The 18,448-nt window shown below is 37.0% G+C and overlaps 1 protein-coding gene across 1 annotated transcript in view; it reads left to right on the top strand.

Moving 5' to 3' along the window:
• The window catches only part of cacna1bb (calcium channel, voltage-dependent, N type, alpha 1B subunit, b), a 179,632-nt gene that overhangs the window by 4,618 nt on the left and 156,566 nt on the right, over window positions 1-18,448 (top strand). The window contains exons 3-5 of the mRNA XM_077232765.1: window positions 1,618-1,872; window positions 5,420-5,525; window positions 12,673-12,812. Coding sequence (XP_077088880.1) covers window positions 1,618-1,872; window positions 5,420-5,525; window positions 12,673-12,812 — 501 coding nt within the window. The remainder of the gene's footprint in view (window positions 1-1,617; window positions 1,873-5,419; window positions 5,526-12,672; window positions 12,813-18,448) is intronic.

Raw genomic sequence — 18,448 nt, 5'->3', positions numbered from 1 at the left:
ACAAAATGTCCCACAGAATTCAGGTACAATCTGAAATCATTGTCCTTGTGGGGACATTTTTTGGTCCTCTTGAGGAAAACAGCTTATAAGTGATGTTTTTTGAAAATGTGAAAATTTTCTGTGATGGATAGGTTTAGGAGATAGAATATACAAATCATTATGTCTATGGAATGTCCCCATGAAACATGAAAACCCAACATGCGTGTGTGTGTGTGTGTGTGTGTGTGTGTGTGTGTGTGTCTGTGTCTTGAATCCTTTCCACTGTTATGCCTAGGGTGTTGTATGGAGCTCTGGTTTTCCACACATCCAGAGATTAGCTCAACAGCCTGGAGTCTCTCGTGAGATTTTGTGCCTCTGGCTCTTGACTGCCTGCATGCACACAGAAAATCCTTCACACTCACTGATCGTAATGCCAGGAGATTCACATCTGGACATGCTGGTTACTTCTATGAATCTTTAGTTTCATAGTTTCAACAAATTCCTGTTGTTAATGTGTCCTTTTTTGAACCACACTAAATATAATGAAAAAAAATTCTGTAGTAAATATAGCTATTTAACAGCAAAAGGCCCACAAGTCTATGGTATTTACACTTTTAGATACCTAATTTTTTTCAGCCATCAAATTTGTCCTAATGGATTATTAACCACATAACAATAAACCCCACTGTTTTATGACTGTGCGTATGTTGCCAAAAAACATTAAACATAAAAATGACCAAATAATGGCACACTATACACCTTGATAATGTTCTGATTGACAACAAGGCAAGCCACAATTCGCTTGTGTGTAATTGTATCAGTGACTTTGGCCATCAGTGTGCTATTCTATTCTATTCTATTCTATTCTATTCTATTCTAAACAAAATAATCTTTTCAAATTAATTTATTCATTTATCAATAATGAAGTACTTTAACTTGGGGCTTTTATTTAATTCTCGGTCTAAGCAAACAATAATACATAAATAATTATAAATATCATTCATTGATGATCAATTAAAACACCCTCCCCCCCACGCGCTCTCCAGCAGGTGGTCCTGCCTATATAGGGCCGTTTGCGTCACGTGTGAGAGTCTCGCACACCAGCTTCCACTCACTTGGCACCATTCGTACCGTACGCGTTTCCAAGTGGAATTGTTATGTGTAAGCGGAAAGCAAATCATCGGCAAATAGAAAAAACAGCCGTAGACGTGTGCGCGTGCATATGGAATACCTTTCTTCGCGCTTTTGATTCCAACAACAGTTTTCTCCGTGTAGCATGACGCGTAAGTGATGGTGCACATTTTGGTTTCGTGACCTGTCAGCTGGATCAGGTTGTGTTGGACGGATGTGGCACGAATTGGATGGTTACAAATTTTCTATTGTTTGAAATGCTCTCAACGGGAATGACATTTCGATGACAAGTTTCCTTTTTTTGTTGCAATTGTCTGAGCAATGGAGTGAGGCGAGGGCGCACGAGGAGCTTGTCAAAAGGGACTTATATATATATATTTTTAATTTCACTTCACATAGACAGATGGAGACTCTAAGTGGTAACAGATGTCTGCACTGTAATGTGCACTATCTATCTTATATTTAATGCCAGTTTGGATTTTACCTGTTGGATATCTGCATGTCTAGGATGGCTCGCTTTGGAGACGATCTGCCCACCCGCTATGGAGGTCCAGCGGGCGCCGGGAGAGGGGGAGCCCGGGCGGGAGGTCCCTCGGGCGGTCAAAGAATGTACAAACAGTCGATGGCTCAGCGAGCCAGGACAATGGCTTTATATAATCCTAAACAAACCAAACAGAACTGTTTCACTGTCAACCGCTCTTTGTTCATCTTCAGCGAGGACAATGTCATCAGGAAATACGCCAAAAGAATAACCGAATGGCCATATCCTTATTCATCATCTATGCAAAATGGATAGGCTATAGCTTTTTTTACTCCTCCACTTCTACATTTATGTTAATTATTATTATTTTGATGCATATAATACAGGCTTTTAGATCTGGCAATGTCAAATGAACTGTTGCGTGCTGAAATGGTGATTGGCACCCTTTTGTCTTCACGTGTTCACGCACTTTAAGGCATTTGGCAGCTGGTGGTCGTTTCAGGGTGTTGGCTTATCAGCCTCTTTTATTTTCTAATTCAAGCGTAGGGAAGTAAAGCAGTCGCTCATTTATTTTTAGGCAGCGATAGAAATGGTTGGTCATGCTGCATTTAATATTTTTTTTAACCCTGTTTTAAATGCTAGTTTAACCCAGCATCAAGCACCGTTTCAAAAGGGGTTAGACATCACCAAATGGATGTATGTGTTATGAAACAGGCGGCGCTAGAACGTTACGTCGAATTGATTATCAAACAGACAAACCAATCATAAATCGGCTCAGCGCTTCCCTACTGAATATTCATATCCTTATTATAAGCTACTCTTTAGAACTTTTACGCGCTGTTTAGTTTAAGTATCTAGGGGAATAGGTTAGAATGTCGAACAGTGAAGAGGCAATTGTTTTGCTATGTGTTTCGAAGCGGTTGTACGTCGTTTACACAGACTGGCAAGCATTTATTTAAACAGGTCGCGGGTGTGTCGTATTCTTCCAAGAAATGTCTGGATAACCCGGGATAAAGTATGAACATGGGTGAAACATGGAACAAAATACCACCGGATTACGTTTACCAAGTGAGAAAAACCAGTCTCAGGGCTGTGATATAATATATTTTATTCAGTTATAAACAAAGTAAAGCTACTGTTTGAATAATATAACTGTGTAGCCTACGGTAGTTTTCCAGCGGCAACAGTAATAATGTTCAATACGTAGTTGCATTCACTACTAGAAGTAGCCTAGTAATAATGACAATGGTGATAATAATAGTTATTACTAGTAGGCCTAGTAGTAGTAGTTTCGCCAAGTAGGCTAATATAGTTCATTAGCATAACTGTAAGCTGTTAACATATGCCAGGTGGTGACGTAGCTAGTTAATGCATAATAAATTGCTGTTTGTAAATCCGTTTTACAACGGTTAATTCAATGAAAGGTTAGAGTCATTTACATTTTAAAATTCATAACTCGAAATGGAAATAAATGAGCCCAAGTTATTTTTAATTGTATAGCACAGTGGTTCTGAAGAGCTCTGGCGCTCTCCAGGGTCCTGAAATCTCGACACTGATTTTCCAGTCACCAGCAATTACTAGAATTTTTAGCACCTTACAATTAGATATTCCGTCTTTATTTTTGATGCTTCCAATTTGCAATCCATTTAAGATGCAAACAAATTCAGGAATCCAGGCACCTATTGTATTAGGTTTCCATAGCATGTAGAGATCCCTCAGGGGGGTGACAAAAATGTGATTGAAGTGGCCATTGGACATTTCCTTTCCATTCCTGGCCTACTTGAATAGCAATCCCATAAAGACTATAGCCATAGGGAACAGGCATGGAAAATGAGTTGGAAAAATGGATCCTGTCCTATGAATGGAATATAATGGCTGACCATCCATAAAGATGTTAGCAGCCTTTCAGTATTTCCTCTAAAAAGGATGAAAAAGATTTTAATAATGACAAGATTGGTGGGCTTACACAAACATTTTATAGACGCAGTAAGGTTGCACAAATGGCTGCACTGAGAGAGAAACCATCATGCCAACCTGATGGGTAATCATAATCTCTGCACTGTAATGTTTCAGTGTTGAAAGCATGTCTCATTTTTATGTCCAGACCTCTGTCATTTCCAGCATGGAGTGAAGTGGTGTAAATGTATTCAGCATTACAGCTAGCGGGTTTGAACATGGTCATCTATGCCAAGGGCACAAAGGCATGTTGGCTGTCAATTGCTTAATTGAGCTTAAATGTATGTGAGTTGAGCTCTGTTTGGCTTGTTCTGTCCTCATCTCCTAATGATTTAGTAATTGAGGGTTTAAATGACACAATTCCTTTGTCCTTGGTGTGGTATCTGGGGAAATTCACTAGTAGTTACCCTTAAGGAATGCTCTTATAGGGATAGTTCACCCCAAAAGTTCTGTCATCCTTCTCTTACCCTTGTGTCATTCCAAATTTGTATTAAGCAAAACAATTCGGAGGCACCGATTGTTTCAATGCAACTTTGAGTTGAGTGGGGGACGGAGGGGGGTGACTCTGGGACGCCAGAGTCACTGTCGAGCCCTCTTGAGGTGTCGTGGGCTAGTCGACGAAACACTGAGGACGGAAGGTGCCCACTTGAAGACCCTAGAGATGTCCCCTACTCTGCTCAATCCAGACGGTTGTCATGAGGGGACCGCACTGTGGTTGCAGCCGTTGTGTGTGCAAATACACTGCAGCTATTAACACCAGACAGAAGGAGATTCACATCACCATTTGGAAAGAAGCGTAAATGGATGGAGAAGCATAGGTTACTGTAAAGTTACATCTTAGTTGGTGCTTATCTTGGCGAAAGCCGAGTACAAATCAGCATGAAGTTTTAAAATCTACTCTCGTGTAATGGAAATAATTACAGAAAATCATGATGTTAATGTTATTATACTATCTTATTATCTTTATGCCTTAAAGTCACATTTAGCAGATTAGAGCTAGGCGATAGCATAGTTTACTTTTTGAGACTATACAAGCAACAAGCAAGTGGTTGAGATTTACTGTATACTATATATTGCCCTTCACGACGAGAGCACTGTATGAATGCGGATGAAGTTGGACATGCTTGTATATCCAACTTTATATGACTTACTTTCTTCTGACTTACTTTTCTTACTTTCTGGAACAAGTCAATGGGGTCCAAACAGCATAGGACCTGATCATTATATGAAAGAAAAAAAAGTGATTTTTTTTTTGTTTGTCCAAAAGTCATACACGTTTGGGTAAATAAATTATATACATTTTTATTTTAAAGCATACACATCAGTGCATTTTCTGTCCAGTTTACATCAGGCTATAGATATATCATGCATTTTTTAAAAATGTTTTGAATTTGTAATTTTCTTGACTTATATATCCAACTTTATATGACTTACTTTCTTCTCTGGAACACAAAAGATGATAGAAAGTTAGTGGGGTCCAATCATTCACTTTCATTGTATGGGAAAAAAAACTAAACTTTCTTTTGTGGTCCACGGAAGAAAATTAGTGCAGGTTTGGAATGACATGAGAGTGAATAAATTATATATATATATATATATATATATATATATATATATGTATATGTATGTGTGTGTGTAATATATATATATATATATATATATATATATATGTGTGTATGTATATGTGCACTGTCCTTTTAAGCCAATATTTTAAAGCAGATATCACTTTTCTTGTCCAGTATACTCAGGCTAAAGATATGCCATGCATTTTTTAAATTTTATTATAAACCTTCCTCGTCAGAATGTTTCGGATTTGTCATTGTCTTGACTTGCATTGTTTGTTGTTCCGCCATTTTTCCTTGACTTATCCACTCCATTTGAGTACCTGATCCTCTCAACCATCATCGCCAACTGCATCGTACTGGCCCTCGAACAGCATCTCCCAGCCATGGACAAGACCCCCATGTCTGAACGCTTGGTGAGCATCAGCTTTCTCTGTTTTCTTTTCATTCACTCTTGATTATTAAGGTTTCATTGCTTCAAACATGTCTATCAGAAATTAGATCATTCATTTTGTACTGAATATGACTGTAAGCTTATCTCTTAGGAGAGAGAAACAGCAATGACAATGCATTCTGCTAAAAGCAGAGCGAGTCAGAGATAACTGTGTATTTGGCTTGCTTTTCTTTCTGCCCACACACCCGACATCCCCGCTGGAGTATATTGATTGATCATTTTAGCGGTCTTGCACTGGTTGGCGTGGGTGACTGGTGAGCCTGTTGGAGCAGAGGCTGTTATCCCACTCTCAGAGCTCCCATCCAGGGCCGCTGAGAACCACCCAAGCACTCCACACAGGAGCCATGTCTCCGTCTCATTAAAACCCATCCTGCTGGGAACCATTGACAAATGTGTGCATAATGCTGCTTCTTCATGATCCGACCTTAACCCATGCAGAGCAGGCTTTGATCCACTGCCTTGCTCTTATTCCCCTGCTCGCAACAGCAGTTGTGCCTGTTGAGTCAAAGTGATATAACATAGCTGCTTCAAAGTGTGTTGTTGCACAATTAAAGCAGGGACTGGACATGTTGGCGGATTAAGTCAGTAATGGTCTCTTTGTAAAGTTGAATATGGAGGCGGTAATGTTGGATTCCATACTCCCTGGAGGAGCACTGCAATCACAGAAATGAAAACAGCATGAGCCAATAAGGTCAATGGGATCCTCTCGAATACAGCCTCCTGATGCTAGAAAATACAAAATACAACGTATTTAAAAGTTTTTTCCTGTGAAAATAATTTCTTCATGCTTGAATGTACTGTAACTCTACACCCTTGCTTAAATTACACGCGAAGCAATGAATATGCTAATTAGTTCCCCCCTTCACTCAATCACACCAGCTCAGACTTCCTGATCCACTCTGTCAACTGTAGTAAATGGCAATGGCAAAGGCAAGTGGAAATATTGGTTTAATTTAGCCATATGTGTTTGAACCAGAAACTGATTCAGAACAAGAAGAGGTAGAGCAAATTATACAGGGTTGTCTGCAAATTATACAGGGTTGTCTACAAATCTACAAGTGATACAAAAAAAAAAAATGTTTATGTATCACTCTCTACAACGTCGGACACACAACGGTAATTGATATGATTATTCTTTGGCTTGATTACTTTATCAAACAGCTAATAATGTGATGTTAATGTTACACAAACCATGTTACTGTTCACCATCTCTGAGTCAGACAGCTGCCTTCTAAAAATCAGCATCCTTTGAAACGCTTTGAACATCATAGAAAGTCAGTGGAGAAAAGCCTTGTAGATTGACAGGATTGGTTGCATTTTTGTGACGGTAGGAAACGGGCGATTTCAAACTTTGGTTCACTGCATTTTTAAGGAGGAAATACTCACCAATGGTGTTGACTGATGAATTTGCACAAGGTTTGTCTTAAAGCATATTAAAAATACCACATAAACATGTCAACAACATTACAACTTGATTTTCACCACAGGGGGTCTTCAATTCAAAAATGAATATTCTGTCATTTACTCACCTTCATATTGTTTCAAACCCAAATGACTCCTTCTTTAGTGGAACACAAAAGGTATGTTTACTCTGTTATATTTTCATATAATGAAGGATACTCTTCTTTTTTGTGAAAAATGTCGCCTTCCTTTTAAAAAAAGAGCTGCTTACTATTGTGCTTTTTTGTGTGAAAACTGTGATATGTAATATTTTTTCAGAATACTTTGATTAGAATATTCAAAAGAATTTATTTGTATTAGAAAACTTTTGTGACATTTTCTGTCACTTTTGATCAATTTAATTCAACCTTGCTGAATGAAAGTATACATTTCTTGTTTATTAATTTCTAATATACTGTATATACTAATATATATATATATATATATATATACACACAAAAATGTGATTAAGTGGAATGATATGACATTGAGAGACTATTGTGAAGGGATGATTTTCTTCAAAAAAGGAGTGCAGGTTTACAGGACTTAACTTTGGTCTATTCGTCACATAAAACTGCCTTATTACTTAAGAAGACTTAATTGAGCTTAAGAATATAGTACACAAAACATATGGACCTTGATGGTGCTTTCTGGTGCTTATTGGAACTATATGCTTTGAAAACCATCTAAGCTGTTCTTTTCCACAGAATCAAAGTCGGACAGGTTAAGAACAACATCACACGAGTGAATAAATGATGACAGAATTTTCATATTTTGGTGAACTTGTCCTTTAAAGGTATGGTTCACCCTTAATTAAAAAATTAAGTCATAATTTACTCACCCTGGTGTTGATCTTATGCAGTATATGGTTCTTTTTGTCCCATTCATGCTTGTCCATATAGTGGCAATGAATAGCAACCAGCATCAAGCTTTTAAAAAAAGACACAAAAGTATCACAGTGTCACGGGTGATCTGTGCTTCGTTTGTTTTGGGTGGGTTTTGCACATGTTTTTGTTCTGTTTAAGTTTGTGTCTATGGTTTCTCATTGATTGATTTAAGGGGCTTTCACACTGGATATGTTTGTTGCGGTCCGAGTCAGAGTGCGATGGTTCCCGGTGCCCCGCGAAGCGTTAGTCTGGTTTCACACTCAACTTGATTCTATCGAACCCTGGTGTATTTGCATTCATCTTTCGTCATCACAAACGTACACGGCGCATGATAGAAAACCGAACGCGGGTCCATATAGTGTTTTTATTTATTTGGTGCTATTATGCGCAGCTTAGTAAACGACACTTGGGTTTATCATCCCATGTGTTTTATTGAGCTAAATACAATGTAATCAGCTAAAACACATGCGCAGGTTGCTTTACTTACTGAACAAATACAAACCCGAGCTTGTGTTGCTTTCACATTCATGCGAATCGTGGCACAGTTTAAGTGCAACCGAACTCAGACCACCTCCGTCAGGTAGTCTTGGGTTCGGTACCCCAGTGTGCACCCGGATCCGCATAACAGCTTTCATATTTTAAATTTTTCATGCGAACCATGCCCCATTTCAAACTAATCTGTAAGTGTGAACAGGGCCGGCCCTGGCCAATTTGTTGCCCTAGGCAAGATTTTACCTGGTGCATAAGAGCCCATTTCGCCCTGTCATTGTGTTCATGATTATTTATCTTATATATATATATATATATATATATATATACACACACACACACATTACAGCCTAAACACAAATAACAAGAGCATTACACCTAGCATTCAAGTCAAGTCCCATTTATTTTTATAGCGCTTTTTACAATATAGATTATTTCAAGGCAGATTTACAGCTTTACAGTTTTGTTGCGTTTATAATTTTGTTCAGTGTATATATAGCCGCTCTGTGCATGAATGACATTTGGACGATGACATCACTGTTTTATCCAAACTATTCATTGAGCGCTAGCAAAAGTGTTTGTTTTGCAGTTGATGGCTGCAATCTTCCACTAAACTATGGCACGTTTCATGTTTTCACCATGAATGAAACTGCGAAATGTCTTCTTTAATGCTAATTTCACATAAAACGTTGCTACTTTTAATAAACCTGTAGCCTATATAAATATCATTAATAATTTTGGCAAATAAATTTAAAAAATGAAATATCCCCCTCAAAACTGCACAACTGTAGAGTAAAACATTAATTAATAAAAGTGATAGTGAATGCGTCTAAAAAAACTGATGTGATTGTTACAAATCACACTGTCTGGGGCCTCTGGAGAACTCAGAACAATTGTTAGCTTAAAGTTTAAGGTAAAAATAACTGCCATTAAATTATATATCTTACTACTATGCAATTAGATAAACTGTTAATTCATTACATTACCTCTGTCTTTATCCCCTTTTATCCTCTTCTCTTCCGTTTGGCACTGTATCTATTGCAAACTATAATGCTAATCTAAACATGTCATGTAAATTTGGCCATCCGTCACAATCAGGTAACTTTCACCATGTCTAGACCTGGCACGAGCTGCCAGGCCCGTTTCTACGGGGTGCTTGAGTGTGTTAAGTGCCCTCAAACGAAAGAAATGCTGTCTACATTGGATGCAGCGAGGGGCGACGCTACACAACAAATTACCAAGAGTGAACTGATCGCGCGCTCTGTTTCTGACGCACTTCAAGCACTCGCTGGGCGGGGGAAGATTGATGTGCCGGAGTCGGGGGACTTAGTTAAGTTTTTGTGGAGTTTTTTGCTTTATTTTGTAGTATTTTGAATTAATGTTTTTAAAATAGTATTAGTAAAAAAAAAAATCTAAAAAAAAAAATTCACTCGTTCACTCATTTTGGCGCCCCTATTGAGTGGCGCCCCTAGCATTTGCCTAGTCCGCCTATGCCACGGGCCGGCCCTGAGTGTGAAAGCACCCTAAGTTGTTCACCTGTTACTCGTTTCTTTGATTGTTTCAGGCTTGTATATTTTGTGTTTGTTTTCAGTCAGTCTTTGTTTGGTATTCAAAGTTGGTTGTTCTGTTCCTGTGTTGATTCTGAGATTTCTTGAGAGTTTCTGTTGCCTTTTTGAGTTTTGTTAATAAATGAACTGCTGGCCTGCGAATAGATCCAGCTCACCTTTTTCTTCCTGTATTTCAACCAGCCGTGACACACAAAATGGTTCTATGCGACACGTTTCATATATTCCAAGTGTTCTGGGGTATACGATAGGGTTTCGTGAAAAACAAAGCAGAATTTTATGTATTATTTAACAAAAATCCTGACTCCAGAACACTTGGAATGTATTACACGTGTTGCATGGGACCATTCTGTGATAATTTTGCTTTAGTTTTTTAAAAGCTTGATGCTGGTTGCTATTCACTGACATTATATGGACGAGCGTGAGAGAGGCATTAAAAAAAATTCTCCTTTTGTGGTCTAAAAAAGAAAGGAGGGCATAAGACATTAAAACAACACCAGGGTGAGTAAAAATGACTCAATTGTTATTTTAGCGTGACCTATCCCTTTAAGGACCTGTGTTTTTTGCCAGATAGTGGCAGTGCTTAACTGAAGAGTTATTTCATTCTTCATTATTCCCTGTAGTAAGGGTTCAACCTCAACCTGTCAAATTCATCAACATCTTGTTTGGTTAACACTGCAACGCAACCGATTCCCTACCTGTTGCAGAGATAAACTGGCCCCCTGATACCCAAACACTACAGACACGATGTTCATTATTAATAAACTCTTTGGATCTATACATAATAGATTGAAATATGCTGTCTGCTGCAACGCTCACTCATGTCTCCGCTTCCATAAATCATTCGTTATGCACAGCCTCACATCTGCTCCTGCAAGCACATTTTTGCCAAGTGATTTCACAGAGACAACAAGACAGGTGCTGTCTAGCACCGCAACGATAATTAGACTATTATTGAGAAAATATACACCAATAGAATGTGATTTAACTTTGGGCACCTTTAGGGACTATTCAACATGAAGTTATTTCTTGTTTGTTTAATTATTTTGTGTTTGCTAATGGAATGTTATATAATGCTTTGCCAAAGGCACATTTATTTTTACAGAGAGAAGAAAGATTTACCAGTGCAGCGTTTTCCTCGCTGTACCAAAGTATCATCACAAAATGGCATCATGCTGTTGTTATTGAAGACTATCTTAAAGAATTATATTGCTAGGATAAGGTTCCCATCAAAAAGAGCACCATAAGAAGACTTATTTGCGAGCAGGGTTGATAATTGCACTCATAAAGTGGGAGGGATTTCTGAGAGCAGAGCTCTGGAGAGGTTAGTCCAGTGTAAGTGCCTGCAGAGCCTTAGGGCTCTGGTGACATTAATGGGAATGAGTTCAAAAGCAATGCGACATGCTGTAGCCAGGACTGAATCTATTTAAGTACATTCTTCTAACAGTTTCCTTAACTTATACTTGGTATAAAAGTGGGTCGATTTAAGGGTATACCTGAACATTTACGTTTATGTGAATTCTGTGATCTCAAGGTTGTGGAAGATGAATTTCACTTTGTTTTTTATTGCCCTTTATACTATGATTTAAGGAACTATCTTTTTGAATTAGTTCAGTTAAAAAATCCTGATATATTTTGGAAATATGAAGGGGAGATTTTGTGCTGGCTGTTTGATAATCATGTTTTTGCTTTGGCAAAATTTATAGAAAAAGCCTGGTGTTTACGGCAAAGTATTCTGTATCCTGTATGATATCCCGTATGTCATCTCTATTTGTATGTGTATTTATCTTTGTGGTTTAGTTATACTATGTTGGAGATTTTGTCTTATATCACGTGGCTATTTTGGTGATATGTGTGAAGCTGTTGTGTCTAATAAGCCCATGAGGGCTGGGCACCATAAAAGGTGTTTGACACTCAAATAAACAATAACTATACTTGGTATATTTCCTTCAGTTTTATTAGGTTTCAGAATTTGGAGACCCTTTTTTTTGTAAGTTAGAATGTTCTGGTTTCAGTGGTACTAATAGCATATGAAATGTTTTAAAATTAAATGTATTATTATATAAATATTTAATTGTATTAAATTGTGTGTGTGTATATATATATATATATATATATATATATATATACACAAATTTTTTTATATTTTTAAAAATATTTATTTGATGCACCAGTGTTATTTTAGTTTTTAATGTTGTTTAATTAAGCCTTTATTTTATAATTCCAGTTTTCATGTTAATTTTAGTTTAATGTTTAGTCATTTTGTTGTGTGCTTTTGTCATTATGTTTTTTTAAAAAAAATTAAATGCTATTTGGGCTTAATTCATTAGTTTAATTTTTAATTTTTATTTATTTCTAGTTAAACCTTTTTGCAGTTTATGATTTTTTTTCTAATATTTTGAATTTTGTTTAGTTACTAGTTATTAATTACTAATATTTATATTTTATTTTAGATTTATTTCAATTAACTGAAATATTTTTGTTATAGTTGTAGTTAACAATAATAACCATGTAAAACACTTTCAATGGATTTAGATTGTCATATCTTCACCTTCCCCATCACAGTGCAAAACCATGCATCTTGACCCTGTCATGCAAAAAAAGTGAAAAGCTTCAATCTATATTCTCTATTCTGCTTTATATCTTTTATCCATGCATCAATAGACCCTCTCTTCTTTCAGGCACACAAAAAACAAGTTGTCCTTCTTTTTGCTCTCTCTTCCTACAGGACGACACAGAGCCCTACTTTATCGGAATATTCTGTTTCGAGGCCGGCATTAAGATCATCGCCCTGGGCTTTGTGTTTCACAAAGACTCTTACCTACGCAACGGCTGGAACGTAATGGACTTTGTGGTCGTTCTAACAGGGTGAGTCCACAACCCACTGCTGGGGTGGCAGAAACAGTTTCAAATGGATGTGTGTGTGTGTGTTCTATGTCTTCAGGAAAGTAAGAGATAGCTTTATTTCTTTGCAAAAGTGCCTCTTACAAAGTGTTCTAGTCTGGTCCCCTTCTGCGTTTATGTAAACATTGCCCTCTGGCCGATCCTGTACTCCTAAGAAAGTTGAGTTTTTTCAGATATTGGACTATTTAGACAGCATTCCTTTTCCAAATGACGTTTGAGTTACAATTATTGACAGGATGTCTTGTGATAACATGTTGATTTGCTGTGCCTGTTGGTTTTAGGTTGGAATAAGAGTGTCTGTCTGGAATCAAGTGTTATTGAAGGTCATCCTGAATCCTGTTAAAGTAAACAGTTTATGTAAATTATATATGTGTTATAATTACAACATTTATGTATATTAAGGGAAGGAATTCATTCATTTTACATCAGATTAAATGCCAGCAGTAATTGAACTGTTATTTTACCTAGAGTGTTAGAAAAAGGTCTAAATCTATAATGAAGGTGCACCAGGAAGCACAACTAGAAAATTTGGCTTTATTTACGGTATTTGACAAAGGTCAAAATAAATGAGGGGAGACGTTGTGAAAAATATTCTGAATTTACAGACATTCCTACCCAGACAGAATTAGATTTCTCAGAGGACCCATGGGTTAGCCGAAAAATTGGTAATTTGTTTTGTAATTTTTAGCCAGGTGGTGTGGCAGGATTACAATGAAGTTGTTCTGTTTACAATGAAATTAGCTGACCTCCTCAGGAAAAACTAGTCCTGTCGGAATAGTGCTTTTTCTGACAGTAAAGTCTGACATTTACTATTATTAAGGCCGGGACACACCTAGCCGATGGTCGGCCGTCGGGCTAGTTTTTGCATTGTGTTCCACATGTCGGCTCTCGTCAGCAGCAGTTTGCCCGATTCAGCATGTTGAATTAGCGTCGGGGACATCGGTGAGAGTGGTAACTCTGATTGGATGTTCAATTTAGAGAACAAGCCAGTGCACGAGAATTAATGTGAAAGTGAGTAAGTCAAGACAACACAGACAAAAGGCGAATCTAGCACAACTGTTTTCAACATTGATAATAATTAGACATTTTCTTGTGCACCAAAGCAGCATAAGAATGATTTCTGTGAATGTCTCACATTTTTACCTCTGGTCATGATATAGAATGTAATACTACCAGGAATGGGTGGTTTCTGTTGTTGGTAAAAGCTTGATTTTAACCAGGCACATAGTGCTGAGTTTTGTGAAAAAGGTGCAAGCTATAATGAGCCTAAATTACATGCCATATTTGTGCTATTTCAGCACATTTAAAGTCTGCATAAACTGGATTGCGATTGGTTAGTGAATAAAATGCAGGGTTTTTTTCCACTGAAATACAGCAAGAAAAAGATGCTCTATCTTGCTTTCTCACTTATTTTAAGTGGTATAAATATTCATGGTTCAGTATATCTGGGCACTTAAGGAGATCAGAGGGAGGTTCTTAACTTGCGTACCTTTGTAAAACTGTGGTATATGAACCAGCCCACTGCTGAGCTGCAATCTCTCTCCTGCTGTCTGGATTACTGATGCAGGGCTGCTATCTACGTGTTGCCCTGTGTGTTGTCATGCAGTTCAAGTCCAAGTCGAGTCTCTAGTATTGGTTCATAAAGGCCGCATTTACACTACTGGTCATGATGCCCAATTCTAGTTTTCTAGAATTCTAGCTCAAAAATGACAATCTGGGGCTCAGGTCTGGGTAAACCGACCGTCTGCTAGCTGTCTCACGTCACTGAGGTCAGATAAATCCCATCACATAGAGACTCTTTCACCTAGATATCATCATATAGAGACTGTGTCTGTTCCCCGAATTAGGACATACAAAAAACTCCTAAACCCATTTAAGGGTAAAAATTGTATTGATGTTCAACAAATAAAAAGCAGATATAATACGGATGAACAAATGATAAAGCTCGGGTTACTGAATATTCAATCCCTTACTTCAAAAGCACTTATTGTTAATGATATGATTACTGATTATAACCCTGTGCTGTGTTTGACAGAAACCTGACTAAAACCAGACGATTACATTACTTTAAGGCGAGACACTACAGGTCAATGGGGTAAAAATTTTAACTTACAGATATCACCATGAAACTTTACCAGGTGATTACTCGCATGAATAGAAGAAAGAAATGTATTGCAAGTTTTCTGTAATTTTATGTTTAAATATGGCTAATCAGGCTGTATCTAATAAAATATGCACTAATTTGCAGATATTTTGAATTGACGAATCTGACCATTTGAAAAAACAAAGTTCAAAATGATTTTTGTATTTTGTTGATGTATTCAATGAAAAGACATTACTTGAGGGGATTATGAATGTCTCCTTTTGTTACCCTGTAAATCAGAAAATACTGCCAACAGCCTTAAAAAATAGATTTCCGCCCTATTTTTAGGCATAAAATGTCATATAAATCAGGCCAAGAATGATATATCAACAAATCCCTCGTGACAAACCTTCGCAATATAGTTAGGAATACGACTGTAAAGTTTGGTGAATGTTGGTGCTACAGAAGTGGAAAATCGTCACTCGGAGTGTGAGAAAAAACTCATTTTGAGAAAACGGCCTTTAAAGATTTTTATGGCAAAATTCCACTAATTTCTATTGAAAGCCATGAATTAGACAAAATATGCTTTAGGTCCAAGTAAAATCCATGTATCACACTGTTTAAAATCCAAAACTCATTATTGCTTCTGGGGGTGTCCCCGACTAAGGATTTTCATAGTCGAATCAGAATCGTCAAGTCTTCCCTATAGTCGACTAATAGTCGAATCGTGTGTGGGGTTGTGGAGGGGGCGAGGCTTTAACATTTTAAAGCCACGATGTACATAACATCACACAAAGATAGAAGAAAATGTATAAAAACATTTCAGATCAATAAAACTAAGAAATAACATAAATAACTGCAGAAAGGCCACACTGCAGACAGGATTTGCATTTCAAATGCAAATCAAATTAAATCGGCTAAATTGCCTGTGCGCGCAGGCTCTAAGTACAGAGCGCAATATCGATGCACCGAAAAATAATCAACAACTAATTTACAGAATTAAATTAGAACAGAATATACCTTTCTAATAAATAAAAATACAAAATGAAATAAGTCAGAATCAAGTCACAAGATGCAGAACAAATATGTGCAAAGTGCCTAAAGTGCAGGGGAACATATATTCAAAACACAAGCCACAAATAGTTAAATTAGATAACCCTGAGTGATCAATAAATTAAATTGAAATAAATAAATTATTAAAATAACGAAAGTATAGCCAGAATTTTCAACTTCGTCTTTTTAACTGCAGAAACAACAATAAACACTAAACTCGCCTGACAGTTTATCTAAACATGTTCACAGCATCCAAAAATCAAATTAGAACCGGCTGAAATGTTTTGAAATCACTTGTAGCGTAACGTTACCTGATCGAGAGAGAAAAATCTAGTCTTTCACTCTGTCTGTGTCTCTGTGTCCGTTTGAATCTTTTTAAATTGTGTGCGCGGATAAAATGCTTTCTAAAACGCTTAACATGAAAAACGTTTAACGGCTTAATTTCCTAAGACAGTTATATTACTAGATAAAATTCTATACACACCTTATTTATATAGCATACTGTATAGCCTACAGAAAAGCAGATGAAACCAGAATATGAACGCAAAGCATTTAATTAAATGCTAATTTTCATCCCATTGAAAACCGTTATGACAAAAAAAAAACGCTCTACGTGACTTTTTATAGATGGAACACGTCAAATATTTTTAACGTGCGTGAATAAATCCAAACACCCCGTGACAGATTGAAGTTTCACTTTCGATCCGTGACCGAAAGAGGAGCGTTTTGGTGGCAGGGATTTAAATCTTTAAAAATGTCTGGGATAAGAAAATCTAAAGTGTGGATGCACACCATCAGAAAGGATATTCTCCCAGACTGGATTTAGGATCAGGAAAACCATGATCGCACTGCAGGCCAACGTTAACAAGTACATGAAAAAAGCTTAAATTGCACTTTTACGTGGCTCAACGCATGTACACAGTATACCTTATTAAAAAAATATATTCTGTGCAGATAAACCCATAATATGAACGCAACGTTCATATTATGGGTTTATCTGCACAGAGTATGTTTGACATACTCTGACATACTCTTAAATTATATTTAAGCTTTTTTTAACGCACGTTAAAAATATTTATTAAAAGCTTCTTCCTTTGCACATTTGTATTTACAGCGTTATCATAATAGGCTCCTATATTAACGTATTGACAGAAAACCGGTAGTTCTATGTGAAATCAGACATTGAGCACCCTCATATAACCTCTGCAAAGATTCGACCGTGAGATTTGTAGTCGAATTAGGCTCCTCCTATCGACGCATCGAATCTTCGACTATTCGGGGTCACCCCTAATTGCTTCATCCATCACTGATCATAACATCCAAAACAACACATCAAAACATCAAAACAGCACATCAACAGTCCATCACACAGGTGAATATGTATCTGCCTGAGGGACTCACAACCACTTTAGGATCCCACAATTACAGATTTGTGTTGTATTATATAGTAATTATATTATACAAAAACTGAAATGTGTTGTGTAATGTAATTGTTTTATATATAGTATATATAGTATATAGTATATATAGTGTGTAAAGTGTAGTATATATGTGATGTATGAATATAATGTCAGATCGCGTCATGTGATGATTCTGAACGAATCACGTTGCCAGAAATTGCCATCAGCCTATGAGATCGCGCATTTCGAGTTAAATTTTACTTTCATGATTGGTTGCTGATAAACAGGAAATGACCATATTTGGATCCGACAGCATTGCAAAGGAGAGAGAGAGAGAGCTTTCTAACGGTATGTGTGATGACAGGGTGCAGACAGCGATCGCGGATCAGCATGATGATTTAGAACGCCAACTTCTGAAAGAAGTCTGAAAGAAGGCATGTTATTGAAGGCAAATAGCCCAAAATCTCAAAATTGACCTGTGAAAAAAAAAAACTATGTTTTTGCTAGAGTGTCTTGCCTTAAATGAGTCCACCTCACAAGATTACTGTAATAAACATGAGCCTCGTCTGAAAGGCAAAGGGAGGTGTTGCTGTAATTTATAGAAATATCTTCAGAATTACTGAGAACTCTAGTTTTAAATATACTTCTTTTGAAGTGTTGTTGCTGGATGTAACACTATTTAGTGTAAATGATAAATCACGTTTGATATTTGTGCTGGCTACTGTATACAGGCCACCAGGGCACCATACAGACTTAATCAAAGAATTTGCTGATTTTCTATCAGAGTTAGTAGTTGCAGATAAAGTCCTAATTGTTGGTGATTTTAATATACATGTAGATAACGAAAAAGATGCATTTGGATTGGCATTTAAATACATTCTGAACTCTATTGGAGTTTGACAACACGTGTCAGGACCTACTCATTGTCGTAATCATACTCTAGATCTAATATTATTGCATGGAATCAATGTTGATGCCGTTGAAATTCTACAGCAGAGTAGTGTTGTTTTTGGCGACCTGTTTTAATTTTAGTTTTAGTCTAGTCTTTGTGTCAAGCTGTCATT

This window comes from Siphateles boraxobius, unplaced genomic scaffold, assembly GCF_051911475.1.
Source record: "Siphateles boraxobius isolate OS27281-9 unplaced genomic scaffold, OSU_SipBor_1 18, whole genome shotgun sequence".
Lineage (NCBI taxonomy): Eukaryota > Metazoa > Chordata > Actinopteri > Cypriniformes > Leuciscidae > Siphateles > Siphateles boraxobius.
Note: the sequence above shows the minus strand (reverse complement) of the source record. Positions and strands in the feature narration are given on the sequence as shown.